The following is an 18,046-nucleotide window of genomic DNA, read 5'->3' as shown; positions in this document are numbered from 1 at the left end:
TCAAGGCACTGCCACCTTCTAGTCTCATAAAAATCCATACAGATTTGGCCACACTATACACAGGCCACTGGAAAAAAACGCACTCAGCAGCTTTTTCTTGATCTGCTCCTATAAGCCCTCACATTTCCTGTAGCTTTGAACACAAACTATTCAGTGTTCCGCTGTGCTAGCCTGTGCAGCATAGATTTCTAAGTTAAAGATAAAATGGATGCCGCTACTGTCCCCTTGCATAGGGGAACATGCTTTGCCCTGGGAACCAAGAGCCAGTTCTATATTTGTCTTTTAAATAGCTCTAGTAATTTTGAGCATTTCACAATCATATTATTAAGCAAAGCCTCAACCACTACTAACAGAACCCACACGCAACAGATGAATTCAGCCATCTAACATAACAAGTCTACAGGGAAAAAAACTGAGTCACAGTGGCATCTAAGCTTCTCGGAAAGCCTACGTCCAGTCTATATCCTTGGCTCATCTGTCTGTACTATGAGGCATGGCACATGGCTGTATCAATGCTACTGCATCATATGATCTCTCTATGGGCTAGTCCATAGAAAATGTAATTTTCTATGTGCAACTAATACAGCTAGTCTTTAATCCTCTGTAGCAGAGGTCTGTACTGAAGGTTCAAGGTTCAAATTCTCTTCTGCATGAGGTACATTTGTTATCCTTGCACATAAAGTAATGGATTCTTGTCTTTTCATTTGCTTGTAAAAATGACAGGAAATAACAGGCAAAAATCCTTATCAAAATAATGGTCTCAAACATAGTCATGTCAACTACAACTCCATCAACTAGGAAAATACAGATTTGAGATCACCAGTGCAGCCTTAATTCTACTACATTATGCATTTCTGTTATCAGGCTATCTTTAGTTACCCACTGACATCTTAGGTTTTTGCCACCAAACAACGTGTCATTCAGTCAACTAGGTAAGCGGTATTTGGACTAAATAATGTAGAGAATTAGGCTGTTGTTTGCAGCATCCCTATCTCATATTCATTGCCCTTGGTATATAAATTGTTTTAAAGTAAGATTTGGGACCAGTTATGGTAATTTTACGTAAATTAGGTAAAGTCCTTTTTATCCTGAAAAAAAGTCCACAGGCAGTTCTTGACTGTACCAAGTTTGACCTTCCCTATACAACCTAATTCAAAGAGACACACGACACCCAGTGGTTATTAGAAATAATGCAGTAATGCAGAAGCCATGTAGAATGTGAAGATGCTTATCATCATACTCACTTTCACAAAATTAAGATGCAGCTAGAAGAACGAAGACACTGGACAAGTTACAACCCATATTAAAGAGTCAGTAGAGATGGCCTTGACAGACTCAACACTTAAAACAAACAAACAAAAAAAATCCCAGAGCAACCACTAACCTCTAAAATACAAACCCAAATAATTTTTGATCTCCAGGAAAAGATGACATGCAAATCCTCAGTTGCCCCAGCAGTTCAGGAGTTTCAGGGGGTATTAAACCACCTCCAACATAATACAGTACAGAAGAGTGTAAAGAGCATTAAAGGTGCTTTGTTCTTGATATGGCATCTCAGCTAATTAGTCGTTAAATTATCCTCATTCTGCCTTCCCTTAATTTGGAGATGTTTGTGGTACAGATGAAGTTGTAGATGGACACAAGTATCTGAAAGATGTGTACTTTGAAAATGAAACATAGCTAGGTTGAAATGTAGTTGAAATGCAGAAGAAAAATGGGCCATTGCTAAAATACCTTAATTAGAGAAAAATCTTGTTAACTGCTAGGTGAAATTCTATGACCTGTAATAGACTGAAGGTCATAGAAGGTGATCATATAGTATCTCTTCCATACTCTGATATTTATAAGTAACATATTAATTATTAACAAAACCCACATGTGGAATGTCTTTTCAAACAGAATTGGAGGTTTAATATTGTTTTAGTGCCCAACACCACAGCTCACACAAATATAAAAGGAAACACGTTTGAGATTTAGTGCCCCTCTGCTGAAAGGTGAATCAAATACTTTATCCACATGAATTCATTCTTTGGTTGAGACCAATGAAAACTTAGAGGCATCACTTGAACAATACTCTTCTATTAATGTATTAAAATTACAGAAATTACAAAGATATCTTATCAAAATATCATTCAAGTTAGACTTTGGTTCAGTAAAGTGAGATGAATAAAGCTATTTATTTGCAGGCTAACTTAATGCAATATAGTACCTACTACTGTATTTTGTCTGTGACAGCAAAACAAATCAGTGAGTATATGAAGAAAAAAGATTGTGTACACAGTGTTTTCAGATAAACACCTAACCGCTCCAGTTCAGACAATATATTATGAAACTACGTTCTTCTGACCTGGCTATGCTTTACTTGTGAAGTTTGCCAAACATTTCTTTCTACTGTTATGTTAGGACAAAAGATTCTTTGTTCCATGAGAATTTATAAAGTCCATTCACCAACACCTTTATTAATTGTTCAGTAACCACATAAGACCTATTATTTAACTGCATCATTGGATAAATACTTGCTTTTGTCCCTCTTAAGCCATGAAAGATGGTTTCTGCATCTTTTCCTGGAAGAACAGATCCAGCTTTTTTTTCTTTTTTTTTTTTTTTTAAAATCAAAGTGTGGAAATACCTGAACTGAATAAACATGCAGTCATACTTCACCCATATTCCTTTCACTCTTCTCTTGTTCTATGACCAGAATAAACAGCAAAGTGAACAAAAAGCTTATACTTATTTGCCAAAATGCTCACCTTTAGGATAAACGAATAAACCACAGTACAACATATGAAAAAAGGAAAACATCCTGTTGCCACTGACAGTAATCACTGAAAGTGCACAGTAAACGAGACCTTATATCAATGAAGAATCAAATGAAAAGAACAGGGAGAGAAGGGACAACGACAGAAATATTAAAATCACAAAAAAGGCATATTTTGGAGCAGGGAGAATTCAGGCGATACTGCTCAATTTAAAACTAACTTTTAATTCAACCGAATTCAGGGAGAATTTAGTTGTTAAGATTTAGTTTATTTAAAACAGAGGTTTACCTTGACTACCCAAGAAATCTTATCTATTAACCAGTACAGTATTTCAGTTCTCCTACCTGCCACCCCTCCGACGAAGGTCTGGTATCACACAGTCCAAATCTGTTCTGAACCACCGGAACTGAAAGGCAGGTTGTCTGTCCCAAATACAGATTGCTCACTCTCTGATGAGCTGTTTTCAGTGAGCACCCACATGTACTTCACATCGTGAGAAATCTGGTCTCTGTGGAGATCAGTAAGGGTTGTTTCTGGGGATAAGGCAACCAGGACCATGCCTGAGCAAATATCATGATGCAACAGCATTCTTAGCATGCTTTCCTCAAAACCCAGACCTCCTGAACAGTAAGGAATCCAAATCCATAGTCTATAGATCACACATCTTTCGGTACTGTTTAGATGTAACTCGGAGCCAACTCTGGTATTTAAATGCTCAAAAATACATCCTAAGAGTGTCACTTGCGTATCTCACAGCACTTCGGATTAATAGCACTGGAATCCCTTCTGTGTCACATTTTCAAAGTGACAGTGCCTGTTCACATCATACCAGACATTTCTGTTTTGCATTTGACAGGTTATTTACGAGAATATGCTGAGACTAAAGGTCCTTCTCTTTTTCACTCAGGAATTTATTAAATCATGTTGATCTTTTTCATCAGCGTGTTTCAGGTTTTTTAACAAGACCATGATAACAATGAAAGTATTTAATCCATTTCTGTTCAGGGAATTCAATGTGTCTTTGCTTCATATAGCCTTTTTGATTTTCTCTAATGAAATGGCTTTCATGTCCAAATGCAAAATATTCTGACAGACTTGTCGTTGCCAGTCATATTTATGCAGTTCTCAGAACAAGAATAGCTATTCTAGTAATATTCTTTGAACCAGAGGATTCACTTCCTCCTACTTATTTGCCTTTGGTTTATATGCAGTTCATAGAACGCAAATCCATGTATTTCTTTCACCATCTCATATTTACCAACCACGTAGAAGGGTATTCTTTACTCATGACAGCGTCTCCTTTGTCTTATTTTCCCTCTTTGAGACAAGTTTAAAGCTTTTGGACTCTTTGGTGCTGCCTTCCTCATTTTATAAGTGGCTGCTAGTGGTTTGTTTGGGTTTCTTTTGCTGTTATCTCTCATTCTTGGCAAGAAGCTCTACAAAATGGTTCTCTTTTGCACAGTTATTTGTGAAGTCCAGCAGCATCTCAAACTCCTGGCTCTCATCACCATGTCTGATCCCCTCAGAAGTCCAGGCCAGGCATTAAACAGCTTCAAGCTCTTGCACACTTGCCTGGCCACACAGCTCAAGGCCAACAACAGGAGAGCACTCACACCCTTTTTCAGTGAAGATGCTCCTTTCTGACATGTCCCTCACGGTCGTGGTGGGACGGATCTCAAAAGGTCTTCTAGAACCAATATGCTAGCAAGCCCTTCTCCCTGACAGGCCCTGTGTGCATCCATGGCCCCTTGCACACCTACAGCAGCCTTCTCCCTCCTCACGCCAATCACCACAGCACTCGAGGGCCTGTGGTAATGGCTGCTGTGCCGAGCGTGCCCCTGGTGTCCCCGAGAAGCCCTTGCCCTTCCACCTCCGCCCCCTGCGAGGCGCTCAGGCCCCTGCGCCAGGACGCCACCTGGGGCCTCCGCCCAGCGCAGCGCGAGGAACCACACGCAGCAACGGCCGCCTGGGCGCGCAGCCCAAGCGCACGCGCGTTGCAAGCACCCCGCCCCCAGCAGGCGCGCGGCGGCGGCGGCGCGGGCGGCTCTGCTGTGCGCATGTGCGGCCAGGAGGCCTGGCGGCAAGTTTCCTCTTCCGGGGCGGGCCTGTCTGGGCGGGGAGGGAGGGAGGGTCGTGTTCCATGGTAGAGCGCCGCGCATGCGCGGCCCCGTGGGGTTGGAGCCGAGGCGGCCCGCAGCCAGGTGAGGGGTGGCCCGGGCCATGAGGGGCTCGGGGCAGCTGTGGGGCCGGGGGACTCTCGGGCATCGCCGGGGCCTGCTTCTCCGCGCCGTGTGGCGGCTCGGGCCGGACAGCCGGGTGGCTCAGCCCGGCTGCGCGGGGGCCCCTCCCCACGCCGGGCCCCTGCGAGGGCACCCCGGCCGGGCGGCTGTGCTCCGGAGCTCCCTGCCGCCCGGGTCTGCCGTGTGGGCGAAGCGCCGGGCAGGCGGTCGGGCGGGGTCAGCTCTCGCCGGTGCGGCCAGAGGGAGGGCCCTGAGCGTCGGGGTTGGCGGCAGAGCACCTGCCTGCCGGGCCGGGGGCGCGTCTTGGGCCCGCGGGGAAGCCGAAGGGTCCCACGCCCGCGTCTCGGTAGAGTGGCGCTTCTGGTTTGTTTATTTTCGGTTGTGGTTCTGCTGTTACTGCTTTGTTGTTTGCGGATTTTATTTGTTTTGTTTTCCATGAGGGAGGAGAAAAAGATGTGCCAGCCCATCCATCCCAAAGCTTCTATTGATGCAAGGCTGGCAGATGGTGTGTTCTTAGTTTACTTATTTCTAGCCTTTCTTCTGTTTCTAGTTCTGGTTTTTTTTGGGATTAGCATCAATACATATTGCTTTCTTTAAAAATACATTTGTTTAGAAAGGGCTAAGTAACAAAAGTATGGATTGGGACTTAAACCTCATTTTCTGTTCCAGGGTTAGCATCTATCTTGCTCTTATGTAATTAGTTTGTTCCATGCCTGTTAGCAGGTCAACAGATGTGACTATAGATGGGAAGTAAAAGTTATGCAAATAGCTACTGGGGAAATTCTCTTCTGCTGATAATTATTTTGTCTTTCTTGTAGTTATATAGACAGTCACCCTACCATCTCAGCACTGTTATCTGGCTTACAGAATTCATTACTGGAGGTGCCAAGGCTCAAGATCTTGGAGCAGAATTCTAACAGTCAGTTGTCAGGACCTTAAGAAGAAACCTGCCTTTCAGGGTAGACTATTCTAGGATGTCTGCTACAATGTCATTTGAAGTAGCTTGCACTGGATACTGCCATCAGTGAACTGCTGCCCTGCCCATGATGCAGACTCCTGAGTAATTTAAATATACAGTTCTAACATGAGAGACAGCTTCAAAGAGTTGATTTATAGGAAAATTATTTTTACAAATAATATTAGATGTAATTTCTCCACTTCATTGTGTCATTTTTCAGTTTGCCAAACTCTACCTTCTTTAAGAGAAGCAGAAACTTTGCTCAGTCTTGCTAGATGTTGCCTATCCTCAGGAAGCAGCTGAAGGTTGTGACAAGTATGTAGTGTGGGAGGCCATAATGTAACTACACATTTTTCTGATTGTCATAGCTTTTAGTTTCAGCCTTCCAGTGTTTTCATTCTGTGTGTGGGAAGAAGATGGCATTTCTAAGGCCATGTCTCCTCTAGGAGTGCATTGCAGGTACAGTATGTGTTGCACTTGGAGCAGTATGGGTTTCTTTAGCCCCAGCTTGTTCTCTGATTGCTTACTTGAATTTATTTTTCTCTGATGACTTACTTTTGAGGGTGAAACAAACTGTATTAATGAAACCACAGCTTTGCAGATTCAGCTGTATTTGTTATATTGGCCTCATTTAGTACATCTAACTTGTTTTGCGATTCAGCCCCTGGAATAGCGAAGTTTTTAGAAGATAAAAGTAGCTTTTCATTATTGGGGGGAAAAAATAAAGTTGTTTATGAGTAGCTTTTAGTTTATCTTGTTTTGGGGGGAGACTGAGAAACATGCCTTAGTTTTCTATCTGAGTTTCATTCTTTGAATAATTTGAGATATTTCTGTTCTGAAAGTCTCCAGTTAGCTCACTGGCAGCGTGAAAAGAGATACACAACTATCCCACTTGACTCAGAGGGGCATTGATTTAATTACAGATAACAGCTTATACTTTCTATCTGATGTTTTGTCTTTGTTACTCATTTTGCTGAACTTTGTAGAATTGGGCACTACATTTTTAGCAGGTCAAGAAATTACGTTCCTATTTCCCAAGTTTTGTGTGCACAGTAAGGAATTATTACATTGTCTGACAGAATTTATAACATAGTTAGAAAGTACTTATGCATTGTCCTGTCCAGATGAATCTACCTTATACTTTACTTAGTCATTTTAAGTATGAAATTACTCTACTTCAGGTAATTTGGTAATATTGGCTGACCCATGTCCTGTATTCGGACTGGCTCAGGTCCTGGAGAAAGGAGCTGAATGAGATGGGTGCATTCTGCCACCTCAACTGCATCCATGTCTTCAGTACTTCTGTAATACCTTTGATTTATTGATGGTATTCACAGCAGTAGTAATTTTTTTTTTTTTTAAAGTAAAATACCTGTATTACATTTCTGCTTCAAATAATTTCTTTCTTCCTTCATGTGCCATAGGTTTTCTGGCATCTTTTAACCTACCCTAAAGGACTCAATAATCATGCCTAGTATGATGTTGTTTTCTTGTGGTTGGTGCAGGGGACTGAAAGATTGGATCATAGAAACTTTCCTGAAACTTAAAAAATCAGCCTAGGGCAGATATAAAATTTCAGTTCAGAAGTTTCTACAAAGCAAAATGTCAGTTGACGCAAAGAGTTGTTTCCTGTCTTTTCTGCTCTGCGTTATAAAACATGCATAGTTTAGAGAGTTTTTGATGGAGTAAATTGGTTTTATTGGCAAGCCTTTGATAACTCAAATGTGTGATGAACATAGCAAATGTGAAGCTGGGAGTTTAATAGAATTCTACAGATTGCTTAACAGATGCAGCAAACCTTTGATAACCAGATTTCCATAAGGACGAACGTGGCCTTCTTTGTTATTTTATACTGATGGAATTTTCTTTAGACTCAGAGAAAGTATCTTTTTATTCTGAACTATTTTTTAGTTGCTCAATGGAAAAGGTGTTAAAAACTGCCTGCAGCACTATGGAAGCATGGAGACAAAATAGTCATATATTGAGACTCTCGAGGAACTACTGGATGAAGTGATGGAAATGAAGAGCTTGAACCATCGCTTCAACATGGCGGCAGCTGAATCTGACAAAGATTCTGGATATTCAGGTTTAGAAAACTACTGTGTTACCTTTTTTTGCTGTTATCTTCCTCAGACTTTGCTTTTATTGATGATGTTTGACAAATCTGACTCTGGCTCTTACAGTTTATGTCTCCTTACCTGGGGGGCCTTTGTATGCAGGACAGGTTGCATCTGCAAACATCCCACCATCAAATGTTTTTGGAGTAGAGCTTTATGTAGTTATAAAGTTCATCATGTGAATTTGAGTGGTGTGGTAATTTAAAATTATGAAATTAACTGAAGAATCGTAGACTTCAAAGTCTAGAAGTGGGGATGGTAAAATCAGTTTTTCTTGTTTGCGGTGATGAATGAACTGTTGTATTATGCGGTTTAATGTCTCTTACCATTTGACTAGATTGTCAGTAGAGCCTGATAAACCAGAGAGTAATTGTAAAATGTAAACATGGTGTGGTATTTTAATAGTCAATACAGGTGTGCAAAGATTGCCTTTAAAAGAAAGAAAATGCTTTTGTGAGAGATACCTGCCTTATTGGGTTTGTACATAGAGGATTTCAAGACACAAAATGCCTGCAACACAGACAGCAGCTGTTGCAATGCTGGAGCTTGTAGTTCTTTCCTGCGCCAGCTTTTAGAGCTGTCTTCATGGTAGTGTGCAGTCCCTTAAAGACTAAATACAAAAGTACAAAAGGCAATAGGTTTTTTTGGAGACAATGTTTGCGTGAGAACTGGCCTGAAATATAAAGCCTTTTATTAAAGGCTATTTGACATCTGTCACAGCAGGTCTAATTTTATTGGTATTCCAGAATGAAACTTTGTTGTTCTTTGTGGCGTGGTTGAAAGGAAGCAGAATATTAGAAATGAAAGGAGTTAACAAGGATGCTGCATATGAAACAACTAACAGCTGAATTCTGCATCTGGCAGATGGAAGTTCAGAGTGCCCAAGTGCTATGGAGCAGACTGACTCGGAGGACGTGCTGAATGCGTTGTGTTGGAACACAGAGGATGGGACTTGGCAATGCCCAGTGACTACAAGCAACTCCTTTCCTGCACTTTCTCCTATGGTTGTAATGAAAAATGTGTTAGTTAAGCAGGTAGGGACAAAGTAATACATTGAAAAATATTCCATGTTCTTAAATTGTTGTTTGGTTTTGTTTTGGTTTTTTAAACATGTTTTTCCTTTCAAGAAGTTATTACAAAGTTGTTGCAATCCAGAAAGTAACTGGTAACTTGAAAAGTACTATTGCGACAGCCTGTTTTTTTGAGGGGGAGCTAGAAGCACTAAGATGGAAAAAATGTGAAATGGAGAAGCTTTGCTACATCTAATAACCCTTTTTCTCTCAAAGGGATCTCTAAAATATAGATCTTTAAGAATATTATGTAAGTAGCACCAATGATCAAAACAAAAAAGCAAGTGTTTTTCCTCTTGCAAGCTCATATTTACTACCTTTATTGAATGAAAAAGAAAACTAGGATGCTTCCTAGTTCTTAGGTCCTGGAAGTGCTTTATGTGCAATGTCTAGGACTAATCCAGAATGTTATAAAAGAAAAAAATCCATATCTGAAGTTAGCTGTGGCATTTTTACTTTAACAGTTGTTTCTCTCAATTGCAAGTGATGCCTCGCATTGCAGCAATTATGTCCCCTATTCATGTCCTCCAGTATATTGTTATGTGCTGTTCCTCCAGCACATCTGAGAGACTCCGAACTTTTACATTGGAACAGAAGATATGAGAGCTCACAGTTCAAAGTATTCCCATATTATTAGACCTCTTGCTCTGTGCTCACTCATGTCTTCTGAGCAGAGCAAAAGTTCTTCAGTGGTTTTTATTAGAATACTTCTGAGAATAAAGTGAGAAGGGGGGGCGGAATGAATATAGATCCTCATTCTTTTTCTACTTAATCTGTTCTAACAACAAGCAAAACCTATTAAGTTCAAATACTGTGTATCGATGCCAGCACAGATATGAGTTCCTGTTAGTATTTGGCAGATTGTGTATTTGTGGGGGAAATGGTTCTGAACTCTGAGTGTTGTGCTTTATCTTGACAAGAAACATTTTATAGTCATGTTCCTAGATGTGTGGACAAAACAGTGTCTAAACACATGCAGAAGTTTTCATGTAGCAGAGAGTAGGCAAGCTTCACCAAAGGTTGATAGCCTTTGGCCCAGAGCTCAAAAATAAAACACTGATTGCAGTGGTAGTCTAATGTTAAACTCCAGGTTGTGTGCAAACAGTTAGGAGAAGTAGCTAATAATAAGTAGCTAGTATATATATATTAAAATTATATATATTAAAAAAAACCCTGTTAGCCTAGCAAAAAGGGAATTTGGGGAGGAAGAGTTGGAGGTAGATAAAATGACCAGACTCACTTCTCTTGAACAGTGCATCATAACATCTAAGTCCAATTATGCATAATTAAGGACAATAATGTTAAACTGAAAAATGTTTACTGCAATAAAGAAAAGCAACAAGTCTAGGTCAGAATGTAGTGAAGTATATTTCTAGATCTTTCTGTTATACCTCATATAGTCATGCTGGTCATGTTTTTAAAATGATCTTTTCAACACAGCGCTCAGTTGGGCTTGCTGGACAAAAAAATAAAAAAGGCAGTATCAAGTTACTGCTGTTTATTTGTTCTAGTTTCAGTTTCAGTCAGCATCATCCTTCTGTCTTAGAAACACTGTGATCCTGCGCAGTGATGGTTACCTGATGTCCCAATTTCCAAGTGTAAACAGCTAACAATAATGTTACTAAAAAAAAATGGAACAGGGATTAATGCTCTAAAACATTGCTGCTTATGGCAAGGTTTCTGTAAGTCTCGTAAAAGTCCTTAATGAGTAGGAAGCCTTTTTAGACAAGTGACACTGATACCCACAGGATATTAGCTTTCATTAGGAAAAAAAAAAAGCCACTTTGCAGAATTAGTAAAATAAATGAAATGTGTCCTCTACTAAAACTGAGATTTTGGGGTAGGATAACAAGGGCAGAATGCAACATGAGTGGAAAGGAGAAGAAAGCACATAACAGAGAGAGGAAAAAACAAGAACAAAATAAACAGTTGCCACAGCTCAATGATTTTGGGGCTCTGCTGTGCTAGATACTGTACAACTGTGCAATAAATGACAACTTCTGACACCAAGACCTTGCTCCTGTAGGCTTGATGTTCTGTTCTGTATGTGTGTAGTCGTGGTATTTATATACTTTCTCACTCCTAACATCTCCAGATACTTTTCTTTTAAATGTGTTTCTCCTTTCTTCTGTGATAAAGTAGTAATATTAACTTTTTTACATGTATTTGTTCTGTATCCTTATTCCATAAGCATCTTGCCCACTGAACCAAAGAAATTCTGTATCAAAATAGGTAACTGAATCTCATCTTCAGGTCTGTCCTATGAGTTGGTAATACCTGCTTTTGACAAGTTCAAGTCCTTTACTAGGGAGATGGACTTCAGCAGAAGAGGAATAACCCCAGGCACCAGTACAGGTTAGGGGTGGACCTGCTGGAAAGCAGCATGGCAGAGAAGAACTTGGGAGTTGTGGTTGACAGCAGGTTGACCATGAGTCCACAATGTGCCCTTGTGGCCAAGAAGGCCAGTGGTATCCTGGGGTGCATTGGGAGAAGTGTGACCAGCAGGTCGAAGGAGGTTCTCCTCCCCTCTACTCTGCCCTGGTGAGGCTGCATCTGGAGTCCTGCATCCAGTTTTGAGCTCCTGCATTTAAGAAGGGCAAGGAATTACAGTGTCGGGCTACAAAGATGATTAGGGGCCTAGAACACCTTTCTTATGAAGTGAGACTGAGAGAGGTGGGTCTGTTGAGCCTGGAGAAGAGAAGGCTGAGAGGGGATCTCATCAGTGGTTATAAATACCTCAAGGGTGGGTGTCAAGAGGATGGGACCAGACTCCTTTCAGTGGTGCCAACGATAGGATGAGGGGCAACGGGCACAGATTGAAACACAGGAGGTTCCATCTGAATATGAGAAGAAACTTCTTTACTTTGAGAGTGCCAGAGCACTGGAACAGGCTGCCCAGAGAGGTTGTGGAGTCTCCTTCTCTGGAGACATTCAAGACCTGCCTGGACACATTCCTGTGCAGTCTGCTCTAGGTGAACCTGCTTGAGCAGGTGGGTTGGATTAGATGATCTCCAGAGGTCTTTTCCAGCCCCAACCATTCTGTGATTCTGTGTTAAAAGATTTAATCTGGCAAATGCTGAGACTGAAGGAAAGGAGATGGATTTCAGGTGACTCAGTATAGTACCAAAAATAATACAATGTATTCGTGCTAGCTAAAAACTGCCAGTAGCGTTGCAAGTCATAACGAATTGCAAAAGCAACTGACAGTATATTATATTAGTATATTAGTACAATTGTAGTGGTGATAAATGTATTAAGAAGTGATATTTTGCTTCAGAAAGAAATAGTATCGCTTACTAGACCATTTGATATGTTTGGAGAAAAGTGGTCATGCTTTTTGGCCAGGAGGTCGCATGAAGATCTGTAGTAATGTATTGGAGGAGGAAGAGGTAATGTCTTGTAAAAATTGATGTATTCCCCTATATTGCAGAATATGGCTTGTGGGATGGAGTAAAAACTTGGGCATTTTTCCTGAAATATAATGCTTTTAATGTTTATCGGTGCAGACCATTTCTCCAGAGGTGTGGAGTTAAACTGCCCTGGGCTTACAACAGACTTTTTTTTTCTCCTGCTTCTTGGTTTTAAATTTATGGGAACTGCGTATTGTACTTAAGAATGCAAGACTTACTTAACAGCTGTCATCTTTTTTAAATAAAGATTTCAAAAGCTTTCTGTAAGAATAGAATTGACAAGATTAGAGTTACTGCCCTTCAACAAAGAGGAAGTCTGAATTGTTCCTAAATGTCTGTGCAGTCTTTCTTTGACCATTCTAAAATATTTCATAACCACAATGCTTAATTATTTTTCAACTTTTCTGTACACATGTTGTTCTGCCCCCAAGTCTGGATCAAACTTTTACATGAGCATTGTACAATATAAGCATGCACCATAATCATCATTTAGGAAAGCATGTATACATTCAGATTGAACTGGTTTTAAATGTATCTGCTGTTCCGTAGTAAAAGGATTATGGATTGCAGCTTTGATTCTAGTGCTATGCTCTGTTGTCAAAGAAAGAGAAGGATGAGTTTGATGGAAAACTGTTCAGAATGTATTAATTGGACAGTGTAGATCAAATATGGAGAAATGGCACACCCCACCTGTTTCATTTAAGATTTTTTGATTGTTTTCTACAATGTTCTTGTAAGACTTCTGTTTTTTTCCCGCTTCGTGCTTCTCAGGGGAGTTCATCACAGCTCCAATCTTGGACTGTGCAGCCGTCCTTTGAAGTGATTCCAGCCCAGCCACAGCTAGTGTTTCTTCGTCCATCAATCCCACCTCCCATTAACCCTCACTCTCTTGGGAAAAAGAGAAATGACTCCACTAGTTACCTGCCCATCCTGAATTCTTATCCCAAAATAGCACCACAGCCCTGCAAAAGAGATCACTCCTTTGATCTAGAAGAATGTCAGGAAACCAGTAGCCATAAGCGACTCTGCACAGAAGCACCGAAGATGGAGACTTCTCCTGTATCCAGGAGCACAGGCTTGCCTACTAGTCCTTTTGCCCACCTACCAGTTAGCTTTAAGACCCCTCAGGATTCTAACCAGCAAAGTTCTTCAACTCTGGTGACAAGCGGAAAACTGTCAGCACTTCCTGGTTTTCATCGTGTTTCCAATGACACTCAGAAAGTGGCAGGTGTGACTCCTCTTTTGCCTTTTGGAACTTCGCAGGCAACAAAGTGCACCCCACATGAGAGCGAGAGTGCAGCACAGACTACAGTGCAGTCTGCACTGTGGAGCCCCCCATTGGTACCAGAGGAGATTTGCACTACCCCTGAGCTGCTCTTGCAACAACAAAGCAAGTGCAGACGCTTTCAAAATACACTTGTCGTGCTACGCAGGTCAGGATTGCTGGAGATCACTTTAAAAACCAAGGAGCTCATTCATCAGAACCAGGTGACTCAGGCCGAGCTGGACCGGCTGAAGCATCAAACACAGCTTTTCATAGAGGCAATAAAGAACAATGCTCCACAGTCGTGGGCAGAGCTAGAAGCATCTCTAACAGGATCTGATAAAGCTGGTAGCAACCTCGAAGACTCCACTTATCCCAGTGTGTAATAAAAAGGTACATAGCTGTTGGTCAAGTTGTTTCTGTGCCTCTGATTTCCTGTCTCAAGCTTTTACTTGAGCAGTTTCTGAGTCCAGGACTTGCAAAGTGGCATGCTGTTAACAATTTGTCTTCAGAGGCAGTTGTGGGACTCAAATAGCATGGTGGGTTCTTGACAAGATGAGTACTTACTATTTCAGAGTGACCTTGAACTCCGTGCTAACTCTGTGCACTTCCTTGGACTCGAGAAGCTTGGATGTGCTCTGCTGGCATGTTCCCATTCTTGGCGTGAAAAGACAGTCATTTGCAGTATTCTGCAAGCAAGCATCTGCCTCTTCCCATCTGCAGATAGTCCTGACAATGGAACAGCAGAACAGGCCCCACTATTGGGCCATCATCAGCTGCAAGTAGATGAAGGGCATTGGTGTGAGGAGAGGAAGCTTAACATTGGTGGGGTGGTATCTTTGGGCTGTTGCTGTCCTTTCTGAGAACAGAGAGTCTTGTTTGGGGGTTTTAATGTATTTAAATTAGTGGAGATCTGCTTGTGCTGAAGCAGCATTCTATATTCGTTGCAGTCTTTGGTCAAAGTGATGAGTGTCTTAGGACCCAAGTGAAATGACCTGCTTTGATGAGTATACTTTTGATTTTGATCTGTACAGTTGAGTGAGTGAAGATCACAAGGCTTGCACTGGAAATGTTTGTTCCAAAGCTATGTTTATTAATGGTTAATAAGTGTACAAGGCAAGTGGCTTTGGATTTTCTCAGTAGCAAACAGATTGAAGATTGTTATTGAAGACTGCAGTGACTTCTTTTTAAAACAGTATGAGGAAGATACTCGTTCACCAGGATTTATTTGGCAAGACTAGTTGCATATTATTTGGTATGTATATCTTTAGTTTACAAGCCTAAACTCCTTTTTTTCTGTGAAATCAGTTTGCTAAGTATACAAAAAAGGAGAGGAGTGAAAGGAAAAGAAGCACAATGGCCTGTGGTGAAACAAGTCCTTCTCCCATCCCAATTTCCTCCCTTTTTTATTTAGAGAAATCAGATGAATGTACCTGGAGAAAGAACGGGGGGAGGCAGGGGTGGGAGTAAAAAGTAAGAGAGAGATGTCAGCTTAGATAATCTCCCTGATAATTTTAGCTACCTGAGTTTGAACTTAAAAAATTAAAGACCCCACCAAAACATTTTTTCTTCTACGTACATTTATATCATTCCTAGCCTGCTTGTCTTGATACGTAGCTAACACCACTGTGTGCATAAGATATTAGTCTTTACTGGTAGAGATCCACAGTAGTCATGTTACAAAAGCTGTTCTACAGATATTTAATTTTACTTTACCTAGACACTTAACTATGTCACTGCCCTCAATCTGAAGGTTTTTTTTCAGAGGCAGTCTGTGTAGAGAGCCAAGAATGGCTTTGTCTAAGAACGTTAAGGCATCTGGATTGTTTATGGTATGTTCCTTTCTGTGTGACAAAGTTTTTAAAAAATTGTGCCATCTAGGTGACCAGCTATTTTGATGTTTTGATCACTTCTATCATCTGTTTCAGATTCTTAAAAAAAAAAAAAAGATACCTGGTTAAAAAGAGTGGATGTCTCACTAATTTGTGACTAGACCTTTTCATTTTCTGATGCCTCTGGGAATCAATATTGCAGAATACTGTGGCGAATGCTTTTGTAGTCTTCCTCAAATATGTGCATTAGAGAAATTGTGAGTTGCTTCTCTCTTGTACAGGGTTTCCTTCTTTTTAGACTGATGAAAAGAAATGCGGTACTTGTCTTATAAAGAGACGAAATGTGAGTTGTATTTGTACTAGCCATAGGCCTAGAAAGAAATTTTGTGGCAAGATTTGCCTTAGGGGAGCTGTAGCAAACTAACAGCCATGCCTTTCATGGTATCCTGCCCACTTGCTGAAGACTAGTGCAGTACAAGGGAGCTGATTAAAAGACAAGTGTTCATAGACTATGTTCTCTCTTGTATTTTTTAAAATATACCTGCTATAATCATGCATACTAGGATGTCTCGTAACTCACAGCACAGCAATATCAAAACTCAGCCAGCAAACCCAGAAGGCAGGAAGGCAGCATAGTACAGTGTAATAACATAGGACATGTCTGATATAGTTCTTTTGGAATAAGTTGTGATATCTGCACTCAGTTCCATTTGGCAGGATAGATGTGATGATACCTTAGGCCATTTGTGAAGGAATCCCAGGAGATAAGCTTGTTTCTTCTGAGCTTCTTACAGGAGAGGGGCAGTAGGAGGCAGTTCCATTGATCTGATACCTGTAATAGGCCTAGAGGTGAGGTGTGAGAAAGTGCATAGGATATCTTTGCTGCTTTCCTGAAATCCTTATTCTACCCATCAAATGGGATAATTTGAAGTTCAGAACATATATATATTTTAGGAGGTGATTGTCCTAGAAAACAAGATGATGGACACAGGACACAGGCTACCCAGAGATCAGAGGAAGTCAGAAAAAAATAAGTCCAATCTTAGCTGTTTGAGACAAACAGTCCTATTTCCACTGCTCTGATAGAGTAAATGGAAGGAAGAATTTGCGTTGCAGGGTAATACCCTCTGACTTGGGGAGACTCTAGCTGATAAAATCTCTCATAGTTCATACATTACCACATGTATTTCATTCCCTTGACAGGGCTGAAGTGGGTGTGCTTGCAGCTGATGGGCCTTTCAGCTGGTGTAATTTGTATAAATATATATTCAATAAATCTGTGAATAAAGTCCAGCAGCTGGTTAGCAATCTCCTACTGGGCATCAGTCCAGACTTAAATAGTACTTGCTGAACTAGAAAAATCCACTCTGAAACGATTAGATATAAATCTGGGGGCCCTTAGGAAGCATATCCCTAGATAATTGCAAATCTTTACACAACATGTATAAAAGAAGGATGTTGAAGGCTCCTAGTGACAGATGTGTCATAAAATATCATTCTGTTCAGTTTCTCTTAGCTGCCTTTTTTCCTAGAAGTCCTGATAAAACTGTAAACAATAAGGGCTTTCCTTGGCTGCAATGTAATAAAATGGGTTAGCTAGGAACCATGTTGAGAAAATTAGTTGACTACATCAGGAGCAGAATAGGTCCTGGTTTTGGGCAGGATCTGGAAGTGATCTAGTAGGTCTGAGCAGAAAGATTAGCCTCTCTGATTGGAAGCCTGTAAGCAATGAACTCACAGATTTTTTTGACCTTTGGAGCAGCAAGACTTTGCATTAACGAGTTAGTTGAAGGCAGCTGTCTCAGTCTAAAAAGTCAATCAGATGGCTTGCTGGGGCTTCAGTTGCTGCTGACAGCTAGCAGACAGAGTAGTTTGATGGGTCAGACAGACTGCTGCTTTTCTATTAAGTTTTAATAAACGGTATTTTTGATTACTTTTACTATGTATTTTTAAAATTCTACTGCTCTAGTTGGAATGTAAACATTTTCTGTACTTTTGAAGTCCATTTCCAGCTCTGAATACAGCAGCCTAATCTGTTACAGAACATGACCTTTTTGCTAAAACTTTACAGAAACAGACTGTGAAATATTAATGAAATAAAGTATACTTGAAAAGTTTGTGGCCTGTTTTAATGCTGTTAAACTACAAAGTCCTTGGTTCCAGAGCATGCTTCTCAGCTCCACAACAGCATGTTGCACATGCGGGAAAGTGCAGATCCAAAAGTGATACTATGATGTATCTCTCAGAAGTCATGTGGGTTTTAACAGTATGTATGAATTAAAGGGTCTCTGGGAGGAGCATAAGTAGAAGTGGGCTGTACAGAACACTAAAAATATATTGTCGTGGGTGACCATTGCCATAGATCTGTCATGAACAACCTGGAAGGATTTTTCCGT

General features: G+C 40.7%; 1 protein-coding gene across 3 annotated transcripts; it reads left to right on the top strand.

The window, feature by feature from the left end:
• Positions 1 to 4,897: 4,897 nt before the first annotated feature.
• On the top strand, positions 4,898 to 17,758 carry CIPC (CLOCK interacting pacemaker). 3 transcript variants are annotated; one of them, XM_080344790.1, is made up of 6 exons: positions 4,901 to 4,960; positions 6,333 to 6,416; positions 7,869 to 8,043; positions 8,939 to 9,108; positions 13,326 to 14,211; positions 14,394 to 17,758. In XM_080344790.1, the coding sequence occupies exons 3-5, from the start codon at positions 7,971 to 7,973 to the stop codon at positions 14,202 to 14,204; spliced, it is 1,122 nt and encodes a 373-aa protein (XP_080200916.1). In that variant the 5' UTR covers positions 4,901 to 4,960; positions 6,333 to 6,416; positions 7,869 to 7,970; the 3' UTR covers positions 14,205 to 14,211; positions 14,394 to 17,758. The 3 variants fall into 3 exon arrangements, with proteins under 3 accessions (XP_080200917.1, XP_080200916.1, XP_080200915.1); XM_080344789.1 differs by having other exon boundaries at positions 13,326 to 17,758; XM_080344791.1 differs by lacking the exon at positions 6,333 to 6,416 and having other exon boundaries at positions 4,898 to 4,960; positions 13,326 to 17,758.
• The last annotated feature ends 288 nt before the right edge of the window (positions 17,759 to 18,046 follow it).

Source organism: Nesoenas mayeri (genome assembly GCF_963082525.1).
Source record: "Nesoenas mayeri genome assembly, chromosome: 5".
Classification (NCBI taxonomy): domain Eukaryota; kingdom Metazoa; phylum Chordata; class Aves; order Columbiformes; family Columbidae; genus Nesoenas; species Nesoenas mayeri.
The sequence above is the reverse complement of the archived record's forward strand: the minus strand, read 5'-3'. Positions and strand labels throughout refer to the sequence as shown.